Source organism: Pleuronectes platessa, chromosome 5 (assembly GCF_947347685.1).
Source record: "Pleuronectes platessa chromosome 5, fPlePla1.1, whole genome shotgun sequence".
Classification (NCBI taxonomy): Eukaryota; Metazoa; Chordata; class Actinopteri; order Pleuronectiformes; family Pleuronectidae; genus Pleuronectes; species Pleuronectes platessa.
Window position 1 is genome coordinate 21036080 of NC_070630.1, and position 25189 is coordinate 21061268.

Here is a 25189-nt window from a genome sequence, read left to right on the forward strand (position 1 = left end):
TCACCGAATATATATACATCTAAATCCATCCTGCATCCTTATATATAAAACATTTTCTACACCATCACCGGTGAGACTCACGGCAGTGGGCTTCATCAGAGCCGTCCTCGCAGTGGAGCTGTCCATCGCAGCGCTGCCAGTCGGGGATGCAGTGCGGGGTTCGGCGACAAAGGAACTGACCCCGACTGCAACGGCCAGGAGCTGGAGAGGGCTGGGTGGGCACTGGAGCCTGCGTCACACTCCCATTAACTGAAAGAAAAAGTACAGAAGTGAGTTTTAATCAACTTATTGGTTTGTGGGTCTTTATTCAGCTTAATAAAGATATATTGCTAAACTGCATGAATAAACATCCAAAAATAAATACATTTATTATGAAATCACAGAATTATGGCCACTGGAAACTGCTGCTGTTTCCTTTTTAATGAAAGGGCTTTTCTGTTTTCTGTTCATCTGAAGTTCATACTAATAACATATGTGTATTGAATGTTTTCAACATATTTTTAAGCCTGTCCTGGGAGTGGATGTGGTTGGGCGGCTAAAGAACGATAAGGAGCTTCATGTACTGTGAGGGAACCAGTGGATACCGATCAGCAGAGTTGGTACCTGTGGGACATCCGAGCTCGTCGCTGCCATGGGGACAGTCAGCGTAGCCGTCACACACCCAGGTGTTGATGATGCAAGCTCCAGAGTGGACACAGTGGAAGCGGTTGGGGGCGCAGGTAGAGGGACCAGGGGCCACAGTGTGAGGAGTCACACCGCCTGCAAAGGTAGATATTAAAGTTAAATGACGGCCCTTTTCACCATTGACTGAATAAATCTAATTTCTATAAGGGAATTGTTGCTATTAAAAAAGAAGCAGGCTTACCTGTACACTGGGCCTCGTCAGACCAGTCCCCACAGTCGTTTTCCCCATCGCACTTCCACCACGTGGGAATACAGCGTCCGTTTCGACACTCGAACTGGAAATACCTCGAGCAGCCGGGAACCTCAGTGGGAGCAGCTGCAGCACACAGAGCAAATGTTAGCATCAGACAACTACAACTCTCCATTTTAGGACTAATTAGTCAAACTAAATATCATATGCACACAGTGTAATCCGGTGAATTTCTATTTGTGCATAAAGTCTTCCTCCCTCACCACAGTTGGCTTCATCAGAGTAGTCCCCACAGTCGTCCATGCCGTCGCACTTCCACTCCAGGCTCACACACACTCCGTTGGCACACTGAAAGGTGTAGGCGTCACACACTTTGCCAAACTCAGACGATGTGGCTGACAGGAAAGACACAAGCGCAATTCAGATGACTGGTTTAATTTCATTATGTGTAGGTGACAGGATTGGTGCAGCAGCTTCCTAATAACAGGGCTCCGATAAATACAGGTAGAACAGAGCGAGGTAATGATACACAATGACACAGCTGACAACTAGAATGTCACTCAGTAGAAGAAACTCCTCTGCCCAGGCCCAACAGTGCCCTTATGAAACCACGTTTAAATTCACTGGATCTGGATTTTCACTTAGGTCTACCAAAATCAACTCAGTTAATCCTCGAGTCCAAGTGAATATTTGTGTGAAGAAATTCCTTCAAGACGTTCGGGAAATATCGCGTTCACCAAAGCAGGATGCATGTACGAAAGCAAGTTTTTTATTTACTTGCAGACAACCCGAAAACCTAATATAAATAAAATCCTAATTTAATCAACAATATTGTCTACTTTTTCCCTTCACTTATCTTAAACAAGTTATAAACCACATGTCTTATTTTGGTTCCAGTCGGTTTTAAGTGAAGGAAATCAGAGAGAAACATGATCAGATGATCCGATACTGATGAAACATGTTTGGGCCCAAGAAAACAATAAGTTCCAGACAGAGCAGCAGTCCAACTCGTTGAAATGTAAACAGATTTAAACTTTCACGCCCTGCTGATGCACAACATTGACTTAACGAGTCACTGTTCAGGTGCACAGGCGTGTGACCAGCCCAGTGTAAACACATCTCCTTCTCCTGTTAACTGTGTAGTGTCAGTGCTGCTCTTGGCAAACATCGGTTCATGGGCTGCAGATGCAAAGCTTTTGAGAACTGCAGACTTAGATCCTGTCCCTTATTTTAAGTAAATAAACTGGAAAAACTGTGTTTTCTATAAACAGATTCTGTATATCTTACAGCAAGCTGGAAAAGTGAAATCATGTCGCCCTCATGTCTGGATCTGCTTTGTTGAAAAAGTTCTTTCTGGGGTTTTCCAAGAATCATACAGAGCTACAGTGGAGGGCTACAGTACAGACACGTTGAGTGTTCCTCACCACATCCAGCATACTCAGCGTCCTCATCTGATCCATCTTCACAGTGTTTGATCCCATCACAGACCAGAGACTGAAACAGACACTGGGCTCGGTTCTTACATACAAACTCCATGTAGCGAGTACACAGGGGGTCTGTGGGTGAGAGGAAACAAAGCAAAAATGCAAAAATGACTCATGGATCCACAGACAGCAATTGACTGAAGCAGTTTTCACACATGAACAACTTTCACACATGAAGAACGCAGCAGGAGACTCTGCGTTCAGAAGCGTTCACAACAACACAGACATCTCTGGAGCGTTATGGTGAGGGGTGCCGGTCCGCCTGCAGGGAGTGAAAGCAGAGCGTTGCACACACAGGGAATCTCAGCTTGAATTTCAACACTCAGACCCGGAGCACAGTGGCTGGGAAACAGCTCTTCTCACACCCCAACACTTTCTGTAGGACACCCTTTCGAAATAAAAAGCACTGTCACTGGTTTCTGTGACTGAATACATTAATGTGAAATATTTGCTGCAGTGGAAGATGCAAGGCTTCATACTGCGTAGTACTGGTGTTTATTTGAAGACATTTCTTTAAGGAAAAACTGCAGTTACACCAGAAACCACAGAAAATGCTGTAGTTATATTAAAAGTGATCATAAAGAACTTCAGGTGATGGGCAGTAGTCTCTTTCTCTCTCTCTCTCACACACACATTTTCAGTATAAAAACTGTGTAAAAACAGCACTGACAGTAGCAGCTATACTGCAGAACCGAGGCTCATCAGCAGCTGGTGTGAACAACTGACAACAGCAACATCCAGTCGTTCTGCAGCGGCTGTGCCCCGGGCGTCGCGACACCTTTTCTTGTATCAGTACACGTGCAACACTTAAATTGACTGCTACATATTTGAATATGTACCCTATAATTACTATAATTATGTATTCTGACAGCAGTGTATCTCCCATATTAACTTTGTTTACATTTTGCCAAGCTGCCACGATTAAATGGATGCTCACTTATCCATTACCAGTTTCTGATTGCTTAATACCTGTTGATGTATCACTGGATGACTCTTTTTAAAAAGCTTTTAACTGTACGTGCAGTGTTATTGTTGTTGTACCGGACAATAGTCTATGTAAAGAGTGTATAAGACTAACTGAATCTAAATATGTGGGTATTATTTCTATATTAAGGTCTTATAATAGGCTGATTCAAGACATAGAGGAGTGGTATCATTTTTGACATCATGTCTCTCCCTCACCAACAAAAGTAACCTCTCACCACAGTTGTGCTCATCAGCGCCGTCTGGACACTCCTGGATGCCGTTGCAGTGGACGGTCGCTGGCAGGCAGGTGTCATTGGAGCAGAGGAAGCCTTTACACCGAGTTCCATCTGAAACACACAATTTAAATGAAACCTTACCGCCGACAGAGAACCATTGCTCTTCTTGGAGCCGTTTTTTGATGGCTACATCACCTGGGATGAATAATGAATATCAAATTGAAGTCACCCCAAACCTTACACCCTAAATGTCTCATAGGATGTCAACATTAGGCTCTTGAATGTTGATGTCACAGGCAAGAGAGCAGCAAAAAACATTTCTAATCATTTAAGAGATTCTTAGAAGCTCAGCAGATTACACAACCTGGATTCAACACTGGACACAAACAATCGAAAGGTTCAACTCAGTCTTCATATTTCTAAACATTCAGTAGCTGATGGCAATTTGCCATCAGTGACTTGAACAACTATTAAAAAAAAACATAGGTTGCCTTGTTTAAACTCATACAAGTTGCTGTATTCAGGGTAAATTCTGAGGTCAGTGGGAAACATCTAACACAGAGATCACACTGCAGACCTGTTTACTGGGACTGAATGTAAACGCAGAAACTGTATGGTGGCAGCCTCTTAAGCCCAATTCATGCTTCTGCGTTGAATCTATGAAGTACCTCTGGCGTAGCTCACACATAAAGATCAACCCTACTCTATACCCCGATGTGCAACTCCCCAAAATATTTAACTACGTGTCGAAGCAACGCAGACTGAGCTTTTATAGCTTTAAGGTCCAAGAATAATGAGCCTTATTTCGACCAATAGCCCAAATTACATAGTTCTAGAAATACAGGCCAATGTCAATAAATTCAAAAATACATTTTATAAAGAACAACAATAAAACATTTGAAGTGAACATTTAGTACTACTACCATTGACAGGACGACTTGTGTTGAGTATGTGTGAAATTGTGTGTGTTGTCGACTCACCACAATATCGAGGGTCTTCATCTGAGTCGTCCTGACAGTCGTCGTCCCCGTCACACATCCAGCGCTGTGGGATACAGTGACCCGTGTGACACTGGAAGCTACTGGCCTCACATGTATGGTGGCCAACTAGGGACAAACACAGAGAGAGAATAAGGTTGAGGGTGATAACAGGACTAAGATGTTTCACACTATGGTCTAGAATGTAAATAGCATTTCTCTGATCATGCAGTAATGTGAAGCATTTGCACAAGCAGATCTAAAGGCAGTGGATGAGTACCTCAGTAAGTACATAACAATTTGTTTGATTACTTAAACTGTGCTTAGGATATAGGAATCTTCTCGTAATTTGTGTTACACCTGGAACACATTCAGTTTTTCATATTTTTATTAAAGATACATCATGTAGTCAGTAACCTGTGCAGTTGGCCTCGTCGGACCAGTCTCTGCAGTCATTGTCTCCATCACACCTCCACGCCTCACGGATACAAACTCCTCGTGCACACGTGAACTCCCCAGGGCCACACTGGTGAGACTCTGAGAAAAGGACCAACAATACAGTTAGTGCTTGGAAAAATACTGTGTTGTCCTGTGTGCAAAAGAAAAGTAAAATTGATTTATTAGAAGGCCAAAAGATTCTCAAACGGGGCCGTAAGAAAATACAGACCTACAGGGATTCCCCCCAAAAAACAACCACATTTACCGAGTTTAAGTGGTTGACAAATAAAGTAAGTCAACGATTCACAAAAAATATCCACATAACGGTTTGTAAGCAGAATTAATTGCAATATTTCATTACTGTTTTACATCACATTAAGATAAATACAGTGAAAACAAACTATTTTTCTGTGTGGTTCCACAGAGCTCTTTGTTTTGCTGAGTCTTATACACTCAAAGATACAGCTTCTTGAGAAAGCCACCACAGTATTGTGTCCACCTTTATAGTGATCCTAAAACTCAAGGTTAGGCTTCCCTGTGAAAGTCATCTGTTTCACAGGGAAATTACATTTTTACATTTCATATGCGGCTATTTCATGGAATCCGATATTTTATAAATAGTATTTTGTACAAGCGCCGTCTTCCACTTTTGTTTGTTAACATCTACAAAAAAAGACCATGTTAACATTACATATGTAACATTAATGTAACATGTCGGTCGGCACCTCCAGTGCAATGTCCACTGAGTCTATAAACAGCTGCACAGAGAATTGACACCAGCCGGCACGATATCTTACCACAGTGGTCCTCATCACTGTTGTCTCCACAGTCGTCTTCGTGGTCACATTTAAAGGCCAGGGGGATGCAGGATCCTGAGGCCACGCAGCGGAACTGGTTGGATGGGTCACATGTTGTGGTCGCTTAAAGTAGAAGGACACAAACAAAGACAAATCAATATGTTTGGTCCCCTTTTGCCCCAACACAGACCTATTGATTTATCCAAACTGTGAGCAAGGTGATGCTGCTGGATACGTACGACACTCCTGCTCATCACTCATGTCTCCACAGTCATTGTCGCTGTCGCACTTCCAGATGCTGCTGATACAGCGGCCATTGGAGCAGCGGTACTGGTTGGGTAAACAGCTATGCTCTGATTGGAGGAAAAGCAGGATTACATGCACACAACTATTTCATCAGCCAGTTTTCCCTCTGAGACGAAAGCCTCATTTCCAACAGACACAAGATCCTGCAGCACTTGCTTTAGACTCACCAGTCTTGACGCAGGTGTTGTTTTGGAACTGGTAGTTGGGGGGGCACTGGCACTGCAGCTCACCGTTGGGCATGGTGACAGTGGGAGTGCCGTCCGGGCAGACACAGGTGTGCCTGTGGCCGGGCTGAGGCAGACATAGCAGGCTGCAGGGCTGGTCGGCGCAGGCGTTATGACCTGGTGGACATGTTCAAGATAATGTGGATACTAAGAGAGCATTTCTTAAAGTAGATTATTGTGATCTTTACTCTTAGCCATAACTAAGACAGTGTGTGTTCATACATTTATATCTGAAACTGGACGTTTTACTTATTCCTATTTTGACAGTTAAGCTTTGATCCTCACCTCGATGCTTCCCCTTGTAGAAGATCTTGAGGTCCATGACTCCAGTTAGTCTGCCAACTATCAGCTCATTGCTCTTGGAACCAGCTTTCGGAGCTTTGAAAATTCCCATTCTGGACCAGTCGTCCCAGTATAGGTCATTCTAAAACGATCATTCAACACAGAGGGAATAATTAAAGCTATTTCGTTACATTTTTGGTGTAAGATGTAATTCAACTTTGTCTTATCGGAACTGTAAGAAGATTAAAATGGTATTAACGGTTTATACTGGCTTACTTTGAAGACAGCAATGGCATACGGGTGGGGCAGCTCCTCCATGAGGACGCTCCGCTGGCCCCCGGTGAAGTCGGCCCTCTCAATGCGGTCGCTGTACGCTTCGGTCCAATAGAGCCAGTGGTCGTCAGCTGTGATCCCATTGGGCCACCGGACACCCTCCGACACAATGCAGGACACATTGGTTCCATCCATGAAGCTCCGGTAAACACCGGCTGCTCGGTCGCCCCAGTCCGTCCAGAACATCAGACTGTGGGAAGTTGACAGTATGAATTGGACTGGAAGTAATTTAACTTTATCTAAAAGCATTAAATGGACACTTTACCTGTTTGTTTTGTCCAAATTTGTGATAAAGTTTGAAACATGATTTATTTCTTTATTATAATAAATGTTCATTAAAGATTTGATTTAATAGAGTACAGTGACTCTTTCCTTACAAATACAAGAGTCTTGACCTTATCTCCTTCATTAAGAAACAGCAGAAAGGAGAGAATAGTGAAATAGGAGCAGTGAGGCGAAATTAAATTACGCAGTAATAAATGACAAACTGTGTGTGTGTACCTTTCTCCAGGAAGCAGAACCAGAGCACGGGGATGTTCCAGGATAGACGAGTTGAGCAGGGTGTGGCGCAGATCTCCATCAGGATTAGACACCTTCAAACACAACAACAGTGAAGTGTATGTATTTTATTATCATGTTCAGTGTTGGAGCTCAAATAACCTTTGAATGAAGGATAAAATGATCTCATTGAAGAATGTTTGTATCAGGTTATTGGTCAGTCGCTATCGATAATTATTGTGATAAACATTATTTCTTTTAAGTTTAAAGTCAGATTTCTGCTCCTGAGTGAGGGTTGTGGTTTAAACTCTTCTTTATGACAGACTTGTTAAACAACAAAACATTTTCCAGATCTGACATAGAAAACTTACATTATGCATAAACATTAAATGGATATATATTGGACTCTTAAAATACTATTGAAAAAAATAATATTGCGATGATTATTGATATTGTTATACCGCCCATCCTAATTTGTATCAGTGCTGATTGAATACTGTATATTGACAAACACATAAACAACACCTCTATACCTCAATCTTCTGCGCTCCAGCATCAACCCAGTAGAGCAGCCTGCTGATGGGGTCAAAGGTCAGGGCCTCTACGTTCTGCAGGTCTTTCCTCACCACGACCTCCTGACCTGTACTGCCGTTCAGACACAGACGCTGCGGGAGAAAGAGAGAGAGTCAAAGGAACCCTACAAGTGAAACCTTGTGTATAACTACGGAAAATGAGAGATGACTGAGGCGCATTAACGCTCAGCTGTAACAGTCATGTTTATTTCATAAGTGAAAGTATATTCCAGCTGGACAGATTGACATTTGAGCAAAACTGTGTTTGATAAACAAGCTCTTCTCGGGTCTCTGAACTCATATAAACGAGTTTCTCCGGCAAGCCCGCTAGTAAAACCCTGGAGAATGTCTGAATGAGCCAAGAACACAGAAGGAGATCCATCGCATGATTCACCGCGATTGAGTAATGTGTTGACGCCACCTCTAACACAACAGCAGATGCAGAAATGGAAAAACAAAAAAAAATATATATATATATTTCTGTGTTGTTGTGACGACATCCTCTGAAGTTCGTGTCTAAAAACTCACCTGTATGGTGTCCAGTGAGATGTCGGCCCAGTAAAGACAGTTCTTGTCATAGTCAAAGTCCAGAGCCACAGCCTCCCTGAGTCCGGACAGAGGCAGGGCCTGGTCTGTGCCGGTGGCCAGGTCGTACCGGTGGATGGAGTTCCTCACCGCGTACAGGATGAACTCGTTACTCTCTGCAGGAACACAAGAGACAGGAGTGATGAGCACGCACACACACACACACACACACACACACACACACGATAAGTGCTGTGGTTTGTCCAGTACAACGGGAAGAATGTTAAATTTCATTTTTTCAATCAAAATGACATCTTCTCCCACAATATACTTACTTTTGTATATTGTAACTAATGCTATTTGTTTTAGTTATTCGAATTACTATATAGATAAAGGTTTTGTTGCTGACAAATAACAGCACCTTAAATTCAATCACAATTTAAAATGCATTAAACTCTAAAACAGCTGGTATCATACTCTTACTCTGTTCATGTGCAAGAAAAGGACAATATAGAGAAAAATGAAGGATTTAATTATTTCTACATTTTCTTAAGAGAGAGGGAATTCCTCAATGATTCAAATACAATAAATGTATTAGAAAACATCACGGGGGACGTCAAAGGGTGTCAGTCAATGCGAAGAGCTCTGTTTAAAATTGTTAAATCTAATTAAGTGCAGTTTTACCTCCGACAGGACAAGGCAGCATCTCTCCATCCAGCCTCGACTGCACATCTCCTCCATGACAACTGTCTCCTGGAACCTTCCTGTAGCTGCAGCAGCCACAAACATGTTCTTACTTAATAACAGTAATCCAAGGAGAGCGAACGCTTGTTTGCATTAAACAAGTAAAAAGTAATCTACACGACAGAAACAGATACATTTATTTCCTTATTATCAAGATACGGTCAGCAGGTTAGAGGATCGTTTTTTCACTTGTGTATTGAGCTCGGTTTGAAACTGGGATTTAACCTTCTTGATCACCTTGGTGTTACATTGCAATGGTTAATGGTTGAGCAAACATTAAACAGCACAAAAGAAGGAAGCCTGCATCTTCCGCAAGTGTTAAGTCAGATAACTGGAGCTCACCCTTTGCTGCGCCGGTAGGTGGTACCAACAGGACACGGGACCGGAGGAGCGTAGAGGTCACCAAGGAACTCGGGGTCCGGCACACACACCTGCAGAGACAGGTCTTCACTCAGCTTGAAGCCGTAGTCACTGGAAAGAGGAAAATAAGGAGGACGAGAGGAGAGGAGAGGAGAAGTAGAAACTACAGTTAATTTCTGACCTCTGATTGTTGGCGGCGCCTGATGTGCATTTCAAAACAGACTCCACACGAGTTGTGATTGGAGCGAGCAAAATGTGCAGAGTGGGCTTGGGTTGTAATGTATTGGTGTATTTACATTAAATGAGAGTCAGCTATCAGCCAGTCAGTTCCATCTACTTCTAATAAGACAAGGAGTCCCAGACACATTAGAGCTAATGAATATGGATTTTCTTTTTTAGCTCTTATAATCATTTGTGCAAAGTCATTAAAATGTGCTGTGAGAGAATTTGCCTTCCCTTGACATAAAGAGCTGTTTGCCAATTATTACCTCAGGCAATGAGATTGTGTTTTCACGTTTGTTTGTTGTCTGGTTTGTAAACAGGATTACACAAAATCTACAGGAAGGATCTCCACGAAACATGTAGTAAGGATGCAATTTGGGACATAAACCCAATTTTGTATTTTTAAGTGTTTTTTTGACATTTTATGTGTTTTTCCCAGGAAATAATTGAGGGATCTTGATTAAATAAATTAGGGACATTAAGAGGACTGATATCTTTGAATGTGCAACATTTGATTAAAGCATTAGCTTGAATGGAAGACCGTTGGGCCTGGTCCTTGTAAATAAATGTAATAATAATTAGACATATCTATGCAGTCAAATATATGAGAAAATGTATATCTCTATATTTATATATATTGTAACAACAATCCTCTTCACTTGTTACCTGTAAACGAATGGTTCGTGGTCATATAGCTATATGTCAGTATAACTCATAGTTTGCCTTGCACATTGATTTTGAAGTCACAAAAAGTTCTGTGTTGAGTTAAAAAACAAATGTCAGTGAATTTGTCAGCTGGAGACATTTCAAGGATGATCACGATGAATAGTAAACACCTGAGTCTGTGATGTCACAAAATGGGACACGTGAAGTATGCGCTGGAGAGAGACCAGTGTGATTCAGTTCACAATTCATTATGAATATTCATTACGTATATATTTTTACAAAAGTTTTTCTAGATGCTGTCTCATGGCACCTTTGTTGTTTCCTAGTAGTGTCACTGGGAACAACACATATGCAGAGGTTCAACACCTTGCTATCCAACAACACACTACGCAACAACATGTGATTAAAGTGGAATTCAGTGACAAAGATGCATGTGTTGTGCATGTGTGAGTCCCTAACCATTCATAGTCCTGTCGTGTGCACGAGCAGTTAGAGACGGAGACGGGCCGGTCAAACTCTTCTCCGTTAAAGCACGTAGCATGAGGAGCTCGTCTCTTAAACGTGATCTCTCGGCCCAGCAGACACTCGTTACCGTGCTCGTCTGATGGAGACCAGCGCTTGTAGTCGGCCTCTAAACACGGAACACCTGGAGGAAAGAAGAAAGGCTACAGATGTTTGATGTTGACATGGAACTTAAGTTACTTGCTAAAATCTCTGGGGGTCCATTTGTCAAGGAGCCTTCCATTTCTTTCTCCTCCTAACATACCCTGTATAGTAGCCTTAATTATACATTTTACAACTGTGAAAATGTGTATTTATATAATAATATGAATCCATTATACTAGTAGTAACTTATTCTATTAGTAATATATAGTATATTAGGTAGCTTTTATGGTGTGCTTCTACTTCTACTAAGAGTTTTACTTAAAGAGATACTTCACTCTTAAATGTGCTCTTGAGCTGTAAATTATAAAATGATATGTCTGTTCTTGGATGAAACACATTAATGTTGATTTTAAAATCACATCTATGACAAATTAAAATCTACATATATGGGTTGGACATGGCTCATCGTGACACCTACTGTTTCAAACTGTTTTGGATCTTGTAGAGCCAACGCTCACGCAGAATCAACGGTTTGACGTCTCATACGTCATGACATTTAGATATATTTGAAAAGGTTAACCCCCTCTTATCAAAAGTGGGCGGCCAGCAGCGACCACTCGTGAGTTGGAATGTGGAGGGATCCACTTATTTTCAAATCTGTGCTGAAACTAATCCCTGAAACCACAACATGGTCTCAAATTCAACCACTGACTGAGACAGCCACCTGTACCAGCAGGTCTAGCAGCTCGGGACGTTCAGGACTTGACCATCAGGCGAGGAGCATCTACTTCATTCAGCTTTTCTGTTAAAGTGTGTGTGCTGCTGCTGGAGTCATAGCTCATAGCTGAACTTAACCGAAGCTTAATATTTGTAAGTTTTCACAGAATTTCTGCATGATAAAGATTTTCTTTTCATTTTTGGCTGCTGAAGATCACAAAAATAAATTCATAGCCCAACTGCATCTGCAGTGACAAGTGTGATGGACTGGAAAAATCTCAAACAGCTGCAGTGGTCTGATGATCTTAAAGGAGTCCACAATATACTTTTCAGACATTTGTAGACACTTGGTCTACATTAAAAAGGTTGATTCACCCTGAATTCACATACCGACAGGAGGATTTCCTACTGGATCACTGTGCTGATTGGCATGAAATATTTAACGTCTCTGTCATAAGGTCTCTTTAATGTGTGATGTTCTTCAAAATCTATTCAATAAGGCGCTTGTGCCAAAAAAAAAGACTTGACAGCAGTAGCGTGGCATTGGTTTGGCTCTGCACACTCAGAGATTTTTCAAAGCCAAGGTCGGGACTATAGTGTGTAGCATGACAAATCTACTCAACCTACTTAAAAGGGAAGAAACCTCTGAAGAAACATACCAAGGTTATTGCACAGGTCAGAATAACCCATTCATCTGAATCTCATGAGGTCCTGAGACGTAAACAGTTAACACTGACCACCACGTCACAGCAGACGTAGGAAAGAGGGGACTGAGACGGTTGCAGTAGATCTTAGGTCATAAGACACTATGATCTGCCAGTGTCTTTAAGTAATTTGGTGTTTTAAAAGCTCCAAAGAACCAAGTCCATAGGTTGGTTTAAGTCTGGATATTCTAAAGAGAGAGATTACTCTTCAAACCCTGAATTGTGATTGTGTGTTAAACATTCGGCTCTCCCTATTTTTGAGAAGATCTCCAGTTATAATGATGTAGCATTAGTATACTCTACTGGTTACAATGCAATGCAAATCAGTCATGAATTAATATTTTTGCTATTGATGTGAGTTAACCAATCATCTAAGAAAAACACTATATTGTCTACCTTCCTCTCTCTACACGTCAACGTCCGCCTCACTCTGGAACCTACCCAGAACGTCCGAGGTGTTGACCTGGACGATGAGCCAGCTGTGTCTCTGGTTTGCGTAGGAGCCGAAAATGGTGAAGATGGTGCTCTTCTCCCCCGGCTCCGTCAGCAGCTGGTAAACATACACCTCCCGCTCTGAGAACTGAAAGTCGGTCCAAGTCTCCCCTTCGTTGGTGCTGAACCTGGCGGAGAAAAGACTGATATTTAACTCATCCTTTGCATAAACAACAACATCAACCAGTTTTTCTAAACCAAACCCAGTTAGTGATTAGCCAGGGGAAGGAAAACTGAATTATCTCTGCATGTAAACAAAGCAAATGTATTGTGTCACCTGCCTGTGAAGCCTGCAGTGTTACTGTCGGCATAAAGATGTTTTATTACTCTGCTGTTCACTTAAGGTTTATTTTTGTTTGTTCCCTCTACATCAAGCTGCTTCACATTGTTACAATCTGCTCCTGCTTATTTATGAGAACGTCTGCAGGGGCCTGTGCTGCTTTATGTGCTTCACTCTCCAGATTCCTTCAAGTTGTTTGGGGATTTGACGTGGAAACCTTCCAGCCTCTCTTAAGTTTTATGTTTGAAACTGTTGTCTAGCTAAAGCCAACCGAATGGCAGATTCTGCTTCTGAGCTCATATAAGATGGACTTCCTCCCCTGGGAGAATATTAAAACACCTCATTTGGACTTACTTCAGATGTGTGGTGGCGCCTCCTTGTGCGATAGCCATCAGGATACCACCATGGTCACCCCAAGTGTAGAAATGAGGGCCTGCCAGTGCCTGGATTAGAGGAAGCATGGAGAGTTAACTTTCAGACATATTTTGTCATTTAAATACATCAATTATATAATTTTAACTCTTTTCACTGGGTTTTTAAAGGTTTTTCAACTTTTGGACCATAGCATCTTTAATTTAGAGACAATCATCTTTCAAGCAAACTTAAATACTGATCATTTGTAAATGAGACCACTAAAGTGAGTCTACATGAAAATATCAAATTCAGTATAAATAAATTGTAAATCGATTAGAATTGTAGGCTGAGCAAATCAATATTTCCATTCGACCTAATGCATGTCAATTGTGTTCCATTTATACTGGATGTTTAGGGAAGTGGAGAGAAGATTTTTGTAGCTAACACATGAACCATATTAACTTTATAAAGTCAAACGGGTTCCCAGCTTGTTTCCAGCTTTAAAGATTTTTAAAAAAGTTTTGAAAAATAGTTGTGGTAAATGAGAAGTGGTTTTTCTCTCTTGCATGTTTTTGTAATAATCGAACAATAAATGAATCAATCAATTACTCAGAATATTCGACAATTATAAGCAGATTAATTCAATAATTGTAGAGAAATTAAGGCAAGAATGCAGAGAAGTCTCTCATCCTTTCCTACATTTGCAGGCACTCAAGTGAAATTCATTGCAACGTTTCAAAAACGCTCAAACAGACAAGCAAGCTGTGTTTTTCTTGTCATCTGTGTCAGATTTGATACTGACCTCTCTCCAGCGGGCTCCAGCACTGCTCGATACATACACATTAGGTTTGCTGGCCAGGTTCCTGCCCACAGATCCTGCAATCAGAGGAGAAACCGACGTTTCACACACAGGCTTTACAGGGGCTTCCCACTGAATATGACAGACTTGACGCGACCACGGTTGTTGCTTTCACAGTTGGAAAATTTGTAACCCAAGAAGTCAAACCACTGCCTTCACTTCTGTAACTTTTCATGCATGTGGCTGCTTCATGCAGTGTCAAATACTTTCCTCTGCTGAAAACACACGTTTAACAAATCCAACACACAGAAATAGAAAGCAATATTCCAGTTTCTTTGGATTTCAGAAAACTGCTCAGAGTCTACAGCTAAAGTTAATGCGAGTGATGCAGTAATTAAATCAGGCTAAAAATGAACACGGCAGTCTTTCCTTCTGTGAATTTGGGACTTCAACATGAATCAGGTTTGCACTGGTACATACACCACTGCCTCCAGGGTATGAGCATATTACATTCCAAATGCTTTTGCCTTTCTCGTCTAGTTTGGTTAGTTATTCATATGAAAGAATTCCATCTTGAACTTTGTTGAAAACTAATTTGAGCACTGTGTGACGAAGTTCAGCTTCAAGCAGTCTAAGTGGCGACTGACTTTATCAAGTTAAAAACATCTACAGAACAGTGCACTTCATTCGACTAGCTGAAAAGACTCGATAATGCAGTTTGGTTTAATTACACAACTTTCGGTGTCGGATAGCATAAATAGTGAGGCACATTGTTTTACATCAAGTATATCATGTCAGTATGAAAGGTGCACATTAGGAAATACTTCATACATTTACAAGTGCAGACCTGGTTTAACACTCCTGGCACCAGCTGTAATGTTCATTGTTAAGAAAAACAAGTAAAAAGTTTAGATGTTAGGTTTGTTTTTGATATTTTGTAGTTTTATTGAAGTAAGTATAAAAATAGGGGCTTTTATGTTGCGAGCAAAGTGAAAGTGTTCAGAGATGTGACAGATGGTGGAAGCCACTTGTGGGATTTTGTGATATCACCAAAGTAAATACAGTTTATCCCGGAGGGAAAACAAAAATGAGCCTAATCTTTTCTCATTCAAACCAGTGGATGTTGAGAGGTTCTGGTGGACGAATTAATGTTGACCTGCTGGTGAGCCTAGAATTACAAGCAACTCTCTGTAGACCTGCGATAAAATTGCGGGCAGGCATAGATCAGAGCGAGGTTATAAAAACACTCCTCAAGCTTTGAGTGTTTCCAGGAACTCATTTTGGCCACAGTGAGTAACCAGGCAAGAGGTAAACAGAAATCCCCTGCGGAGACGAGGGGACCTGCTGGAAGGACGAGCATCTCAGTACTCCATCAATCAGGCCTTTATATCTGCAGAGTCACCACTTGGAATAAAAGCCATGTGCCTGCTTGGAGTTTGCCAAATGGCAAGACTGAAAGTATGAGGACATATATTTTGTTTATCAGTTGTTTGCCTCCGTCAAGCATTCAATTTCAAGTTTATATTCCTGTCTGTAGCTTAGAAAGACATAAAAAGATCAATTAGATTATACAAAATAATATTTTTTTGTGGTGCTGAAGACAACTGATTTGATTTGACTTTGTAAAGCTATTTTGTTCATGTCTACTGCATTTGTTCAGTGAGAGAAATACAATTCCAGATCCAACCAATTCTAGCTTCATTGATTCTGACAGAACACAAATCAAAACTAGAATGTCACTCAGTAGATCACATAGGAAACCACATTAAAATACACTAGATCCAGATTTTTATTCGGATATGCACCAAATTGCACACACTCTAAACGTGTACGATTATTTTCGTCAAGATCCATGAATTATTCTCTGAGAAATAAAATAAAATTTAGAAAACACACTATTTCACAATGTTGGATCCACAGATGGTCAAAAAACCATGAAAAATACAACACCTCTGACCACAGCTGCCGCTGGCCGCTGGTTATAAACGTAAACACTACTAATACAGCCCTGTTAAAGTGTGATATCATCATCATCATCATCATTAAATTAAGCTTATTGAAGACTACAAAGCAAGGAAGGCAATAAAAAGTTAAATCCTTCTGGCTGTAAATAGATTTCACTCTCTGACATTTCATTAAGAAACAGCAGTTAAAGAGAACAGAGGGTAAAACACGAATTAGGAAAAGACGAAAGAAAAAAAAAAAAAAAAAAAGCCAAGTGATCTTACAGACTTTTTTATGAAAGTTTAATAAAACAACAGGGCGGCTGTTAAGGCAAAGTACCACCCCCGCATGACTCCTAAGCAGCAGCAGTGAAGTTTATAAGACAAAGAAGTGGTGGTGCGCTGTCACAGCTCTTGTGTTTTGTATGATGTGTGTAGGTTTGGGTATTGTCTGTGGCTTTTAAATACAGTATATGGAAAAAATGTTCTCCGATTTTTGAGCCCTCTGTTTTCAAAATGATAAAAAAGTATATTGATTTCACACTAATTACCTCAAACTGACATATTAATCAAGCATGTAGAAGATTGATTAGTGCGGGTTGTGTCTGTACACCTGATTGTATAGTTTGTGTACGTGCGTGCCTGTATTCATGAGTGTGTGTGTGTGACCCGTTGAGTGCCCTCTGGGGGCTGCAGCAGTAATTAGCCCATCTGTTCTGGAGTGATAATGAATCGAATGGAACAAGTGATTGCCACTCATCCTTCCTCCCCTCTCTTTCCCTCTCTCTCCATGCTCTTTATGTACTAAGAATTTAATTAGAGGGAAAGCAGCCTCCCAGACACTGAAGACATCGATGTTGTCTACCAGCTGTGAGGCAGAACTGCAGGGAGAGTCTACTCCATTCTGAGGACCTGTGTCTGCACCATGTTGAAGCGGTTTTCTCGTTCTCTTAGGACACTTCATGTGGACCTACATCTACCCTCAAAACACTGACACGCTAAAGACAAAGTTTCAGTTCTTTAGAAGTGCAACCACATTTCCTGTTGAAAGGGTGTGCAGCCACCACAGAGGAAGCTGTGTAGGTTTCTGTCGCTTGTTTACTGTCAAGGACAAATTTGTTTGTCACCAGAACAAGAGGAAGTTGGTGCATAACCCAAAACAGCAGCTCTATCACAGAGTCACTCCTTCAACAGGCCACACAGCTAAAGTTGCTACATCTGTTTAAACTTAACAGATAAGTAATAGCGAGCATTTTCTTTCTTTCAAAGTATTGCAGAACTGGAAGAATGTGATTAATATATAAAAGGTGGAAAATCCTATAATGGGTTGAACAGCTTAGATTTATAACATTAAGCTGGTTGAAGCACTCTTATCTGTGATGTGGATGCCTTTTGTCCCACCTGTGGCCATGATGACTCCGGGTGCCGAGTCCTTAGATAAAATGGGCATCCTCCTCAGCTGGATGTTGAACAGCTGGCTCCAGCGCTGGGCCAGGTGAAGAGAGCAACCTTTACTGAGCTGAAGGAGAGAAGGATCACATGGTGTTGTTCAGTTTCTACTCTGTGGGAATATAATTCCACTGGGAAATCAGAAGCAGGTCAAGTGCTGTCTACTCAAAGGGGAAGGTAAGGTAAAAAATATTGGTTTGCCAATAAATTGGGCTGATATTGGATTTCAGAGAAGGATCACAATATTTTTAAGTTAGAGCTGTCTACCTCTATGATGACAGAGCTTTCACCTTATCTTTCATACTTCCCCAGAAGGAGGTAGTAAACTCACAATAAGACCTTCATCGTGTTGTCTTCATGAGCAGACAGCAGAATATTGGTGGTCTGACTAGCTTTGGTGATTAAGTTGTGGATATTTGACAGGAGGACAAAATGCTAAATAAAAACCAACCAATAATAATCAGGGCTTTGAGATTTGAGGAATTACGTCTTGTGATGGAAACATTTCGCTCTCTGAGCTTATTATGTTGTTCCGCTAATCACTTCACTGCACCTGACAGTCCACAGTTCCTCCCAGGCTGTCGGCAGCTGGTGGCTGAAGCAGCTCCCACGTCCCTCCCTTGTCGAAAGTGATGACAGATCTCATGTTGTTCTCGCTGACCGAGCCGTTGATGAGCGTGGCGATGAAGACGCCCCGCAGCCCCTCCAGGCGATGCAGGTCGGCAAAAGGCTCATTGGCGAAGTACCTGGAAGACAGAGGGGGCCTATTAAGTCAGGGAGCAACACTTTGTTTGATAAGACAATTGTGTGTCTATGTGCCACAGTGATACATTTACAAATTAAAGGTGGAGTAAGTAATCGTTATCTAATACACTGATACCTTTACCTTCTAGCTGCCTGTGCTGTGTGTGTGCGAAAAAACAAACAAACGGAAAACAAATCTGCCCTAGCTCTGTAAATAGCAAATAAACAAAGTGGCTCAAACCAAAATCTATTTGAGCCTTTTAGCAACAGGGGACAAGGATGTTTTGAATAGGATTTTGGGCCTGCAGATGAGAGACAAGCAGCGGCATTGAGATGAGCGAATGGAAAGAACTGGTTGCAGCATGATGGTGGCGTACACAACACATTTGCAATGTCCGGAGGGAATAATGGCTTAAAGTATAACCAAAGAGGTCAGATACTCAGACATTTTAAAACTAGAATGGAACTCGGTAGAGTGAGTATCGCCGAGGCCCGACAGTCACCTTGAATTCGATCAAGCTGTACCACATTTCACAAACTCACGGAAATGTTCCCTTCATGTGCCATCAAGATATATGAACCATTTCATGGAATAACTATTAATATGTAAAAAATATATTTAACATCTTAAAATGTTATTGAAAGCATTCTGATCGAGATAATGGGTTACTTTCCAAGTTTCGTGGAAATCCCTTCAGTTGTTTTCGTGTTATCTTGCTAACAAAGACAGAGGTGATAAAAAATAGCCACCTGGTCATTGTTAGAAATAAGTGCTGTGATAAGACAAGGGCTAAGAGCTTTGTTAACACAGACAGCGCCTTGGAAAGGTGGAGACTGCATCAATTTGATGTCCCTCTCAACAATCCACTGGCCCACTGTCTGATTGTAAGTACGACTGTGGTGCGACGACCTGAGAGTGGCCATTAAAGGCAGGAAGAAGGTTATGGAAATTGTTCTATTTCTGCTCGACAGGTTGTTGACGGTAGGGGTGCAATGTTTCACAGAGCCAGCAGGTGTGCTGACTCTGGGAAATAGAGCAGTTATGTCCACTCCGCATGTTCGTTTTTCAGCATCAACTGTTGTGAAAGCAAGTGTGGTCACAGTGTCCTGTCATTATCGCTGTTTGCACTTTATCATCTCATGCGGTTGTTGATTGTGCAATATGTGAAGACCTAAAAAAGACATCTTTACTTACACAGTGGGATCATTTGGACTGATGCATAATTCAAAATGTTTTGTCGGGTAACATTATCTTCCTTGGAAGCCACAAGTCTACACGGCTCTCTTCTGTCACTCTAATTTCATAAAACAATTTAAACAACTCGCTCCTTTATACTCCACTGTGCTCCGGATGCTGTGTTTGTGTTTTGTCTGATGCTGTTTTATATTATAACATTTGGGTTTTCTCAGTTTATCTGCTTCCACGCTGCACGGCACTCTTTGCACCCTTGTGTTCTGAAAGATTACTGAAGAGAGGGGTGTCAGGACAATTTTGGAATTCAATGGCTCATCTCAAGGAGACTTTGACATGCAGGACAGAGATACTTGGATTCGAACCACCAACCCTTTGACCCCTGAGAAGATAGAAATGGATTACCTTATTTCATCAGCGTTTTTTTATTTAAATTTACTTTAAGTTTACCCCATCTACATGATGAAAAGCAAACAAAGGTCCACAGTTGATTTTAATGGGAAAAGACACAGGGTTGTATAAACAAAGAAGATTGTTATTGTGAGGCAGCCTGAGCCAATATTGTTTATGCCAAAATAAAACACAGAATCTTCCGGATGTGATTATGAAGAAGTATAAACTAAAAACTATACTCTTCTCTGCAGAGGACTTGTTGGAGTGACCACTGGGTACTCAGTCCCTGCCCTATCCAAAGCCATTCTTACCCAGTAAGCCCTTTGTCAAACATAACCCGGTGTTTCCAAACTTCATCCATTTAACACAAGATTCGGATTTGATTTTGTACGCTTCACCTCAGTCCTATTGCAGAGGTCTACAGAGAGTTCTTGGACTCCCTGGCTTTTTACCTGAACATACAGTGTGAATTGTGGAACCTTTTATACACTGATGTCTTCCTTACTAAACAATGTCTAAATCAGTTGAATTTTGCCACTGTGCCACAATTAAGGGTCTGAATTTTCTTTAAATGAGAGAATTACATTTTTAGAAAATCACACTTAAACAAATTACACAACAGTATGGATATATATAAGTATAAGAAGCGCAAGATAAGAACTTGTCTGATGACTTATGTTCATAAAAGTAACATGATTTTGTACATGAATGTGATGCATGTTCTCCCTGTGTTTTAGTTGGGTTCTCTCAAGCTACTCCACCATCTTCCCGCAATCCAAAGACATTTGCATTGGGGTAAGATTACTGTAGACTCTAAATTGTCTGTATAGATGTTCATTTGAATGGTTGTTTGTCTGTTTATATAGTATTGTAGTGTATGTAAATATGTAATGCAGCCAATAATGAATAAGCACAAATGGTTGTAACGTTAAATACCTCTTTACACACATGAACAGTAGTATTTCTTTCCAGAACGATGCCGACCAAATTTTTAATACGCCTCCACTTGCAACCTCAACAACTTTGGAGTGAGACAAAATATTCCGCAAACTGTGTTTGGGAGTGGAGTGGAAAGCCTTCACTATTAACAGGATCATGTTGTGTTAGCAATCTGAACTGTGAGAGGAACAATCTGCAGAAAATAATGAAGGTGGCCTCCAAAATTATAGCGAAGAGCAGTTATGTAGAGAATATGATAAACTCCTAAGAAATAAAAGCGGACAGAATTATTAAATTTCCATATTGCTGATAATACAGCTTTTAAATTGGTTCTTTCTTCCTTTCCATTACTTTCTTAACCTTCCTAATTGAGGCATGTCTGTCTGTCTCTCTAGCTGCTTTGAGACATGCACTGACCTCCGGAGATCCTCCGGACTTTCTCCATCTTGCCCCAGAGTAAAAGGTTCGCAAAAAGACCAGACGAAGCCGAACACAGCAGGAGATCCTCTGCATGATTCACAGAGAGTGAGTGGGCAGGTTGAAGCAGTTTTTTTATGTTTAAAAATCAAACAAAGTACCTCCAAATGATAAGGAGGAGCAATACACTTAAAGACACCAACGAAGATGTCAAGAGTTTGTGGTGATTAGAAACTATGCCTGTGTTGCTATGCTGTAAATAAAAACACTTGAACTCCGCAGCAAAATGAATACACTACGTCCTGCAACAGCCTGCGTCACCCCTCCTCACCTTAATCCTGGAGGATGTGTTGCTGTTGTGAACCTGTCTGAGCAGAAAGTCTCTGGCTGCGTTCTACACGTGGGAAAAGTAAACTCCCGACCAAATTCTGCGGAGTTCCTCTTGAGATCATGTCTGAATACGGCGTCTGTCTCTGTGTATGTCTGCAATTTGATCATGGGGGTTTAACTGAGGAGCAAAGGACGCGCAATGTTGTAGACAAAAATAAATAAATACAGGAATAAAATATTCAATATCAACCCTATGCAACCATCCGACTGACAGCATGGTTTTCCTCTCACAGTTCAAAGACATGCAGGTTAATTAACCTGGTAGCTACACCTAAGAAGTCTGAATAACATAAATAAAACATCATGTGTCAAGTTGTTTTGAATGTTGATTTCAAGAAGAGTGCAAGCTGGATTAACACATGGCACACAGTCAGCCGAATGCACAATTTAAACAGCCACTTCACTGGCTGAACAAATAAAATGAACAAAATGGATATAACATAGAAGTTATTTGGTTTAAAACTTAATTATCTTCTCATGGTGTACCACATCTCAGCTCTCCTCCTGAAGGGAGCTCTAAGGATTGGACTAGATTGCATGAAAAAACATTAGCCGGGTTACAGAATAGTTGGACAAACTTTGGTTGGAAAGAGAGGAATGCTAGTTTTAAGCCAAGGTTTGTGTGCTGTATAATTGATGATAGACATCTGTGGTTTTCATTTGGAGAACTCTTAGGGAGTGAGAGAGAGGGGAGGAGGGGGAATGCAGTGTTTGTGTGTGGATCAGTGAGTCCAAATAGTGTAAGTAAGGATTTACCCCTCAGCGATAATTACACTTCTTTCCATGCTACCTCCTCTGTGTAGGTGACAGTGAAATATTATGAGATGAGGACTTTCAAAATGTTCATTCTGTGGTCATCTTGTATGTTTACGTCCACACGCACCAAATTTGAAAGGATTTGGTTTAAAGGTAAAGGCTGACAACAAATACATTGGATAAATAAAATGTTCCTTCATACGGCTTCAGGGACATATTTTTGAAAGCATCATTTTTGAATGACCAAAATACACAAACTCAGTCTCCTGATCATGCCTGTTACTTTCGTCAAGATCCATTAATTATTCTCTGAGAAATAAAGAAAAAAATTCTAAACGCCCCATCTTGCAAATTTATAGAAAAAACTCCTGGACCTTCCCCCAGATCCAGATCAAGATTGAAAGTGTACTTCCTGGATCACAAGTTTCATTGTTTTTGCATCTTCTTGCATACAAACCAACGGACAGGGGTGGAGGTTATGTCTGGCAGGCTTCTGACAGAAACAAGCCTGGCAGGTTTTGGATAAATGTGAGATAATTTGTGTGTGTGTGTGTGTGTGTGTGCGTGTGTGTGTGTGTCTGTCTGTGTACCTGATGAGTGTGTTGCTGCCAGAGCCCTCAGGACTGTAATACAGCACATTCTCCAGCGACAGAGAGAAGGACAGGCCCTGTGTGTCTGAGATGTAGAGGTGTGTGACGTTGTTTATGTGGTTCACACACACAAACACTTGGTCCTCAGATGCATCTGCTATGTAGTACTCCTGTTGAAAAGAGAGGGCAAGAGTTAGGGCTTGGGAAGGGGGGGGCATGATGAGGTCACTGACCAACTGTCAGAATACAGATAACCTGATTAGACAAAGTGAAAAGACTGGATGCCTTGTACACTGTCTAGGATATAGGGAAGTCAGTTGTGTAATTTTACAACAGGTTGTAACCCGAGCTGCTCAGGATCAGACAGGAGTTGAGGAACTGTGGATGTAGACACTGACTTTGACTCATCTATTGACTCCAGAATGGTTTCATGGTCATAAACTCGATGATCATTTGTAGGGAACATAATCTTGTCTATCATGTTAACTCCACATAAATCTTTAGATATTGTGCATTTACCTCAAAAATGTATTTTCTTTCTATGACTTCCTTTGCTGACTTTTATCTTGACTTTCATATGTTATCACTGATCATATGATATCAAATGAAAGTGAATCAGTTTCTGATCAATTTAAACTTTAGATAATTTCTTACGGAAAATGTTCCATCATCTGCAGATAATCATTTCTGTCTGCAACAAAAGATTTGGATGCTTGTAGCCCAGCCCAACTTTAACATTTGATGCTTCCATAAATTCTGCGTTATCAGTCAAAATGTAAGAGGGAGACTCACCGTGATTGGATGGCGGGTCATGAACCGGGCAGCTTTCATCGGCTGGCGGTTGTAGGAGACCCAGAGCTGGACAGATGACGGATCGTGGCTGCCAAACAGTTTCTGGAGAGGTAAAGAGACTGCAAGTTCATTCAACTGCTCATCACATGAGTCAAACCATTTAAACATTCTAGAGGCACCCAATCAAGTACAATGCTCTCAACTTCTGCTGTCAGCTCCAACTTGGAATCAGAATACAGCCTGAGGGAAAAGTTTGTAAGTTAGAACACATCCGCTGATTCCTTTCAAGTATTGAAATATGATTTGATCTTTTTTGAGGGGAAATCACCAAGATGTTGATTAACCAGAGTGGGTCTTGTGCTGTCACTTTGATATGAGACACTGCTGTCCTGTGTGAGCTGCTGTCTACAGGGAAGTGAAGCTGTGGACAGAGGAGACTTTTGTCACCTGAACTGTCCTGATGGTGTTTTTCTGTCTGAATCACCCTGTGTGTGTGTGTGTGTGTGTGTGTGTGTGTGTGTGTGTGTGTGTGTGTGTGTGTGTGTGTGTGTGTGTGTGTGTGTGTGTGTGTGTGTGTGTGTGTGTGAGAGAGTCTCATTTCAATTACAAACACATAGGAAACTGGCAGCTGGAAGGAGCAGTGCTCAGATTTTTCATGATTTAGGTTGAGCGAGCTGAGAGGACGACTTGAGCATATTTCCTCAGAATATGTGAGGGAGGGAGGAACAGAGCTACCTTATAATCGGAGTCCTGGGGATATATTCAACATTTCTTTTAGATAAGTGACTCAGACTTTTATTTGAGAGTATGTGAATGTACAGTTACGGGTAAGTGACACACATATCCCATTGTGAAGTGATAAATGTGATGTGCCGCTTTTAAATAATGTTAGAAATTAAGCACACTTACAATAGCTGTCTATCAAAAGTCAAAACTTGCGCAAGTTTCAATCTCAAGTTTTACACATTATTAAAGCATAATTTGTTCTTTAACAAGAGAGGAATGTTTGTAAAGGGCCTTTAGATAATATACATTATGATTTTTGTGCTATACAAAGACAATTGAATTGAAAGGTGACATTCAGGTAACAGGAATATCACAGGGTTGACCTTCAAGAAAAATCAATAT

At 41.1% G+C, this 25189-nt stretch overlaps 1 protein-coding gene across 1 annotated transcript in view; it reads right to left on the reverse strand.

Moving 5' to 3' along the window:
* Window positions 1-25189, reverse strand: part of sorl1 (sortilin-related receptor, L(DLR class) A repeats containing) — a 71250-nt gene that overhangs the window by 13539 nt on the left and 32522 nt on the right. Inside the window, exons 7-32 of the mRNA XM_053422492.1 lie at window positions 24062-24163; window positions 23270-23439; window positions 18402-18594; window positions 17801-17918; window positions 14460-14533; window positions 13658-13746; window positions 12973-13151; window positions 10964-11150; window positions 9599-9727; window positions 9197-9282; window positions 8516-8688; window positions 7949-8080; window positions 7419-7510; window positions 6861-7107; window positions 6588-6726; window positions 6246-6419; window positions 6012-6125; window positions 5773-5895; window positions 4955-5074; window positions 4541-4666; window positions 3561-3671; window positions 2299-2430; window positions 1138-1269; window positions 866-1000; window positions 604-759; window positions 82-249 (exon numbers count right to left, since the gene is read on the reverse strand). Coding sequence (XP_053278467.1) covers window positions 82-249; window positions 604-759; window positions 866-1000; window positions 1138-1269; window positions 2299-2430; window positions 3561-3671; window positions 4541-4666; window positions 4955-5074; window positions 5773-5895; window positions 6012-6125; window positions 6246-6419; window positions 6588-6726; window positions 6861-7107; window positions 7419-7510; window positions 7949-8080; window positions 8516-8688; window positions 9197-9282; window positions 9599-9727; window positions 10964-11150; window positions 12973-13151; window positions 13658-13746; window positions 14460-14533; window positions 17801-17918; window positions 18402-18594; window positions 23270-23439; window positions 24062-24163 — 3601 coding nt within the window. The remainder of the gene's footprint in view (window positions 1-81; window positions 250-603; window positions 760-865; window positions 1001-1137; window positions 1270-2298; window positions 2431-3560; window positions 3672-4540; window positions 4667-4954; window positions 5075-5772; window positions 5896-6011; window positions 6126-6245; window positions 6420-6587; window positions 6727-6860; window positions 7108-7418; window positions 7511-7948; window positions 8081-8515; window positions 8689-9196; window positions 9283-9598; window positions 9728-10963; window positions 11151-12972; window positions 13152-13657; window positions 13747-14459; window positions 14534-17800; window positions 17919-18401; window positions 18595-23269; window positions 23440-24061; window positions 24164-25189) is intronic.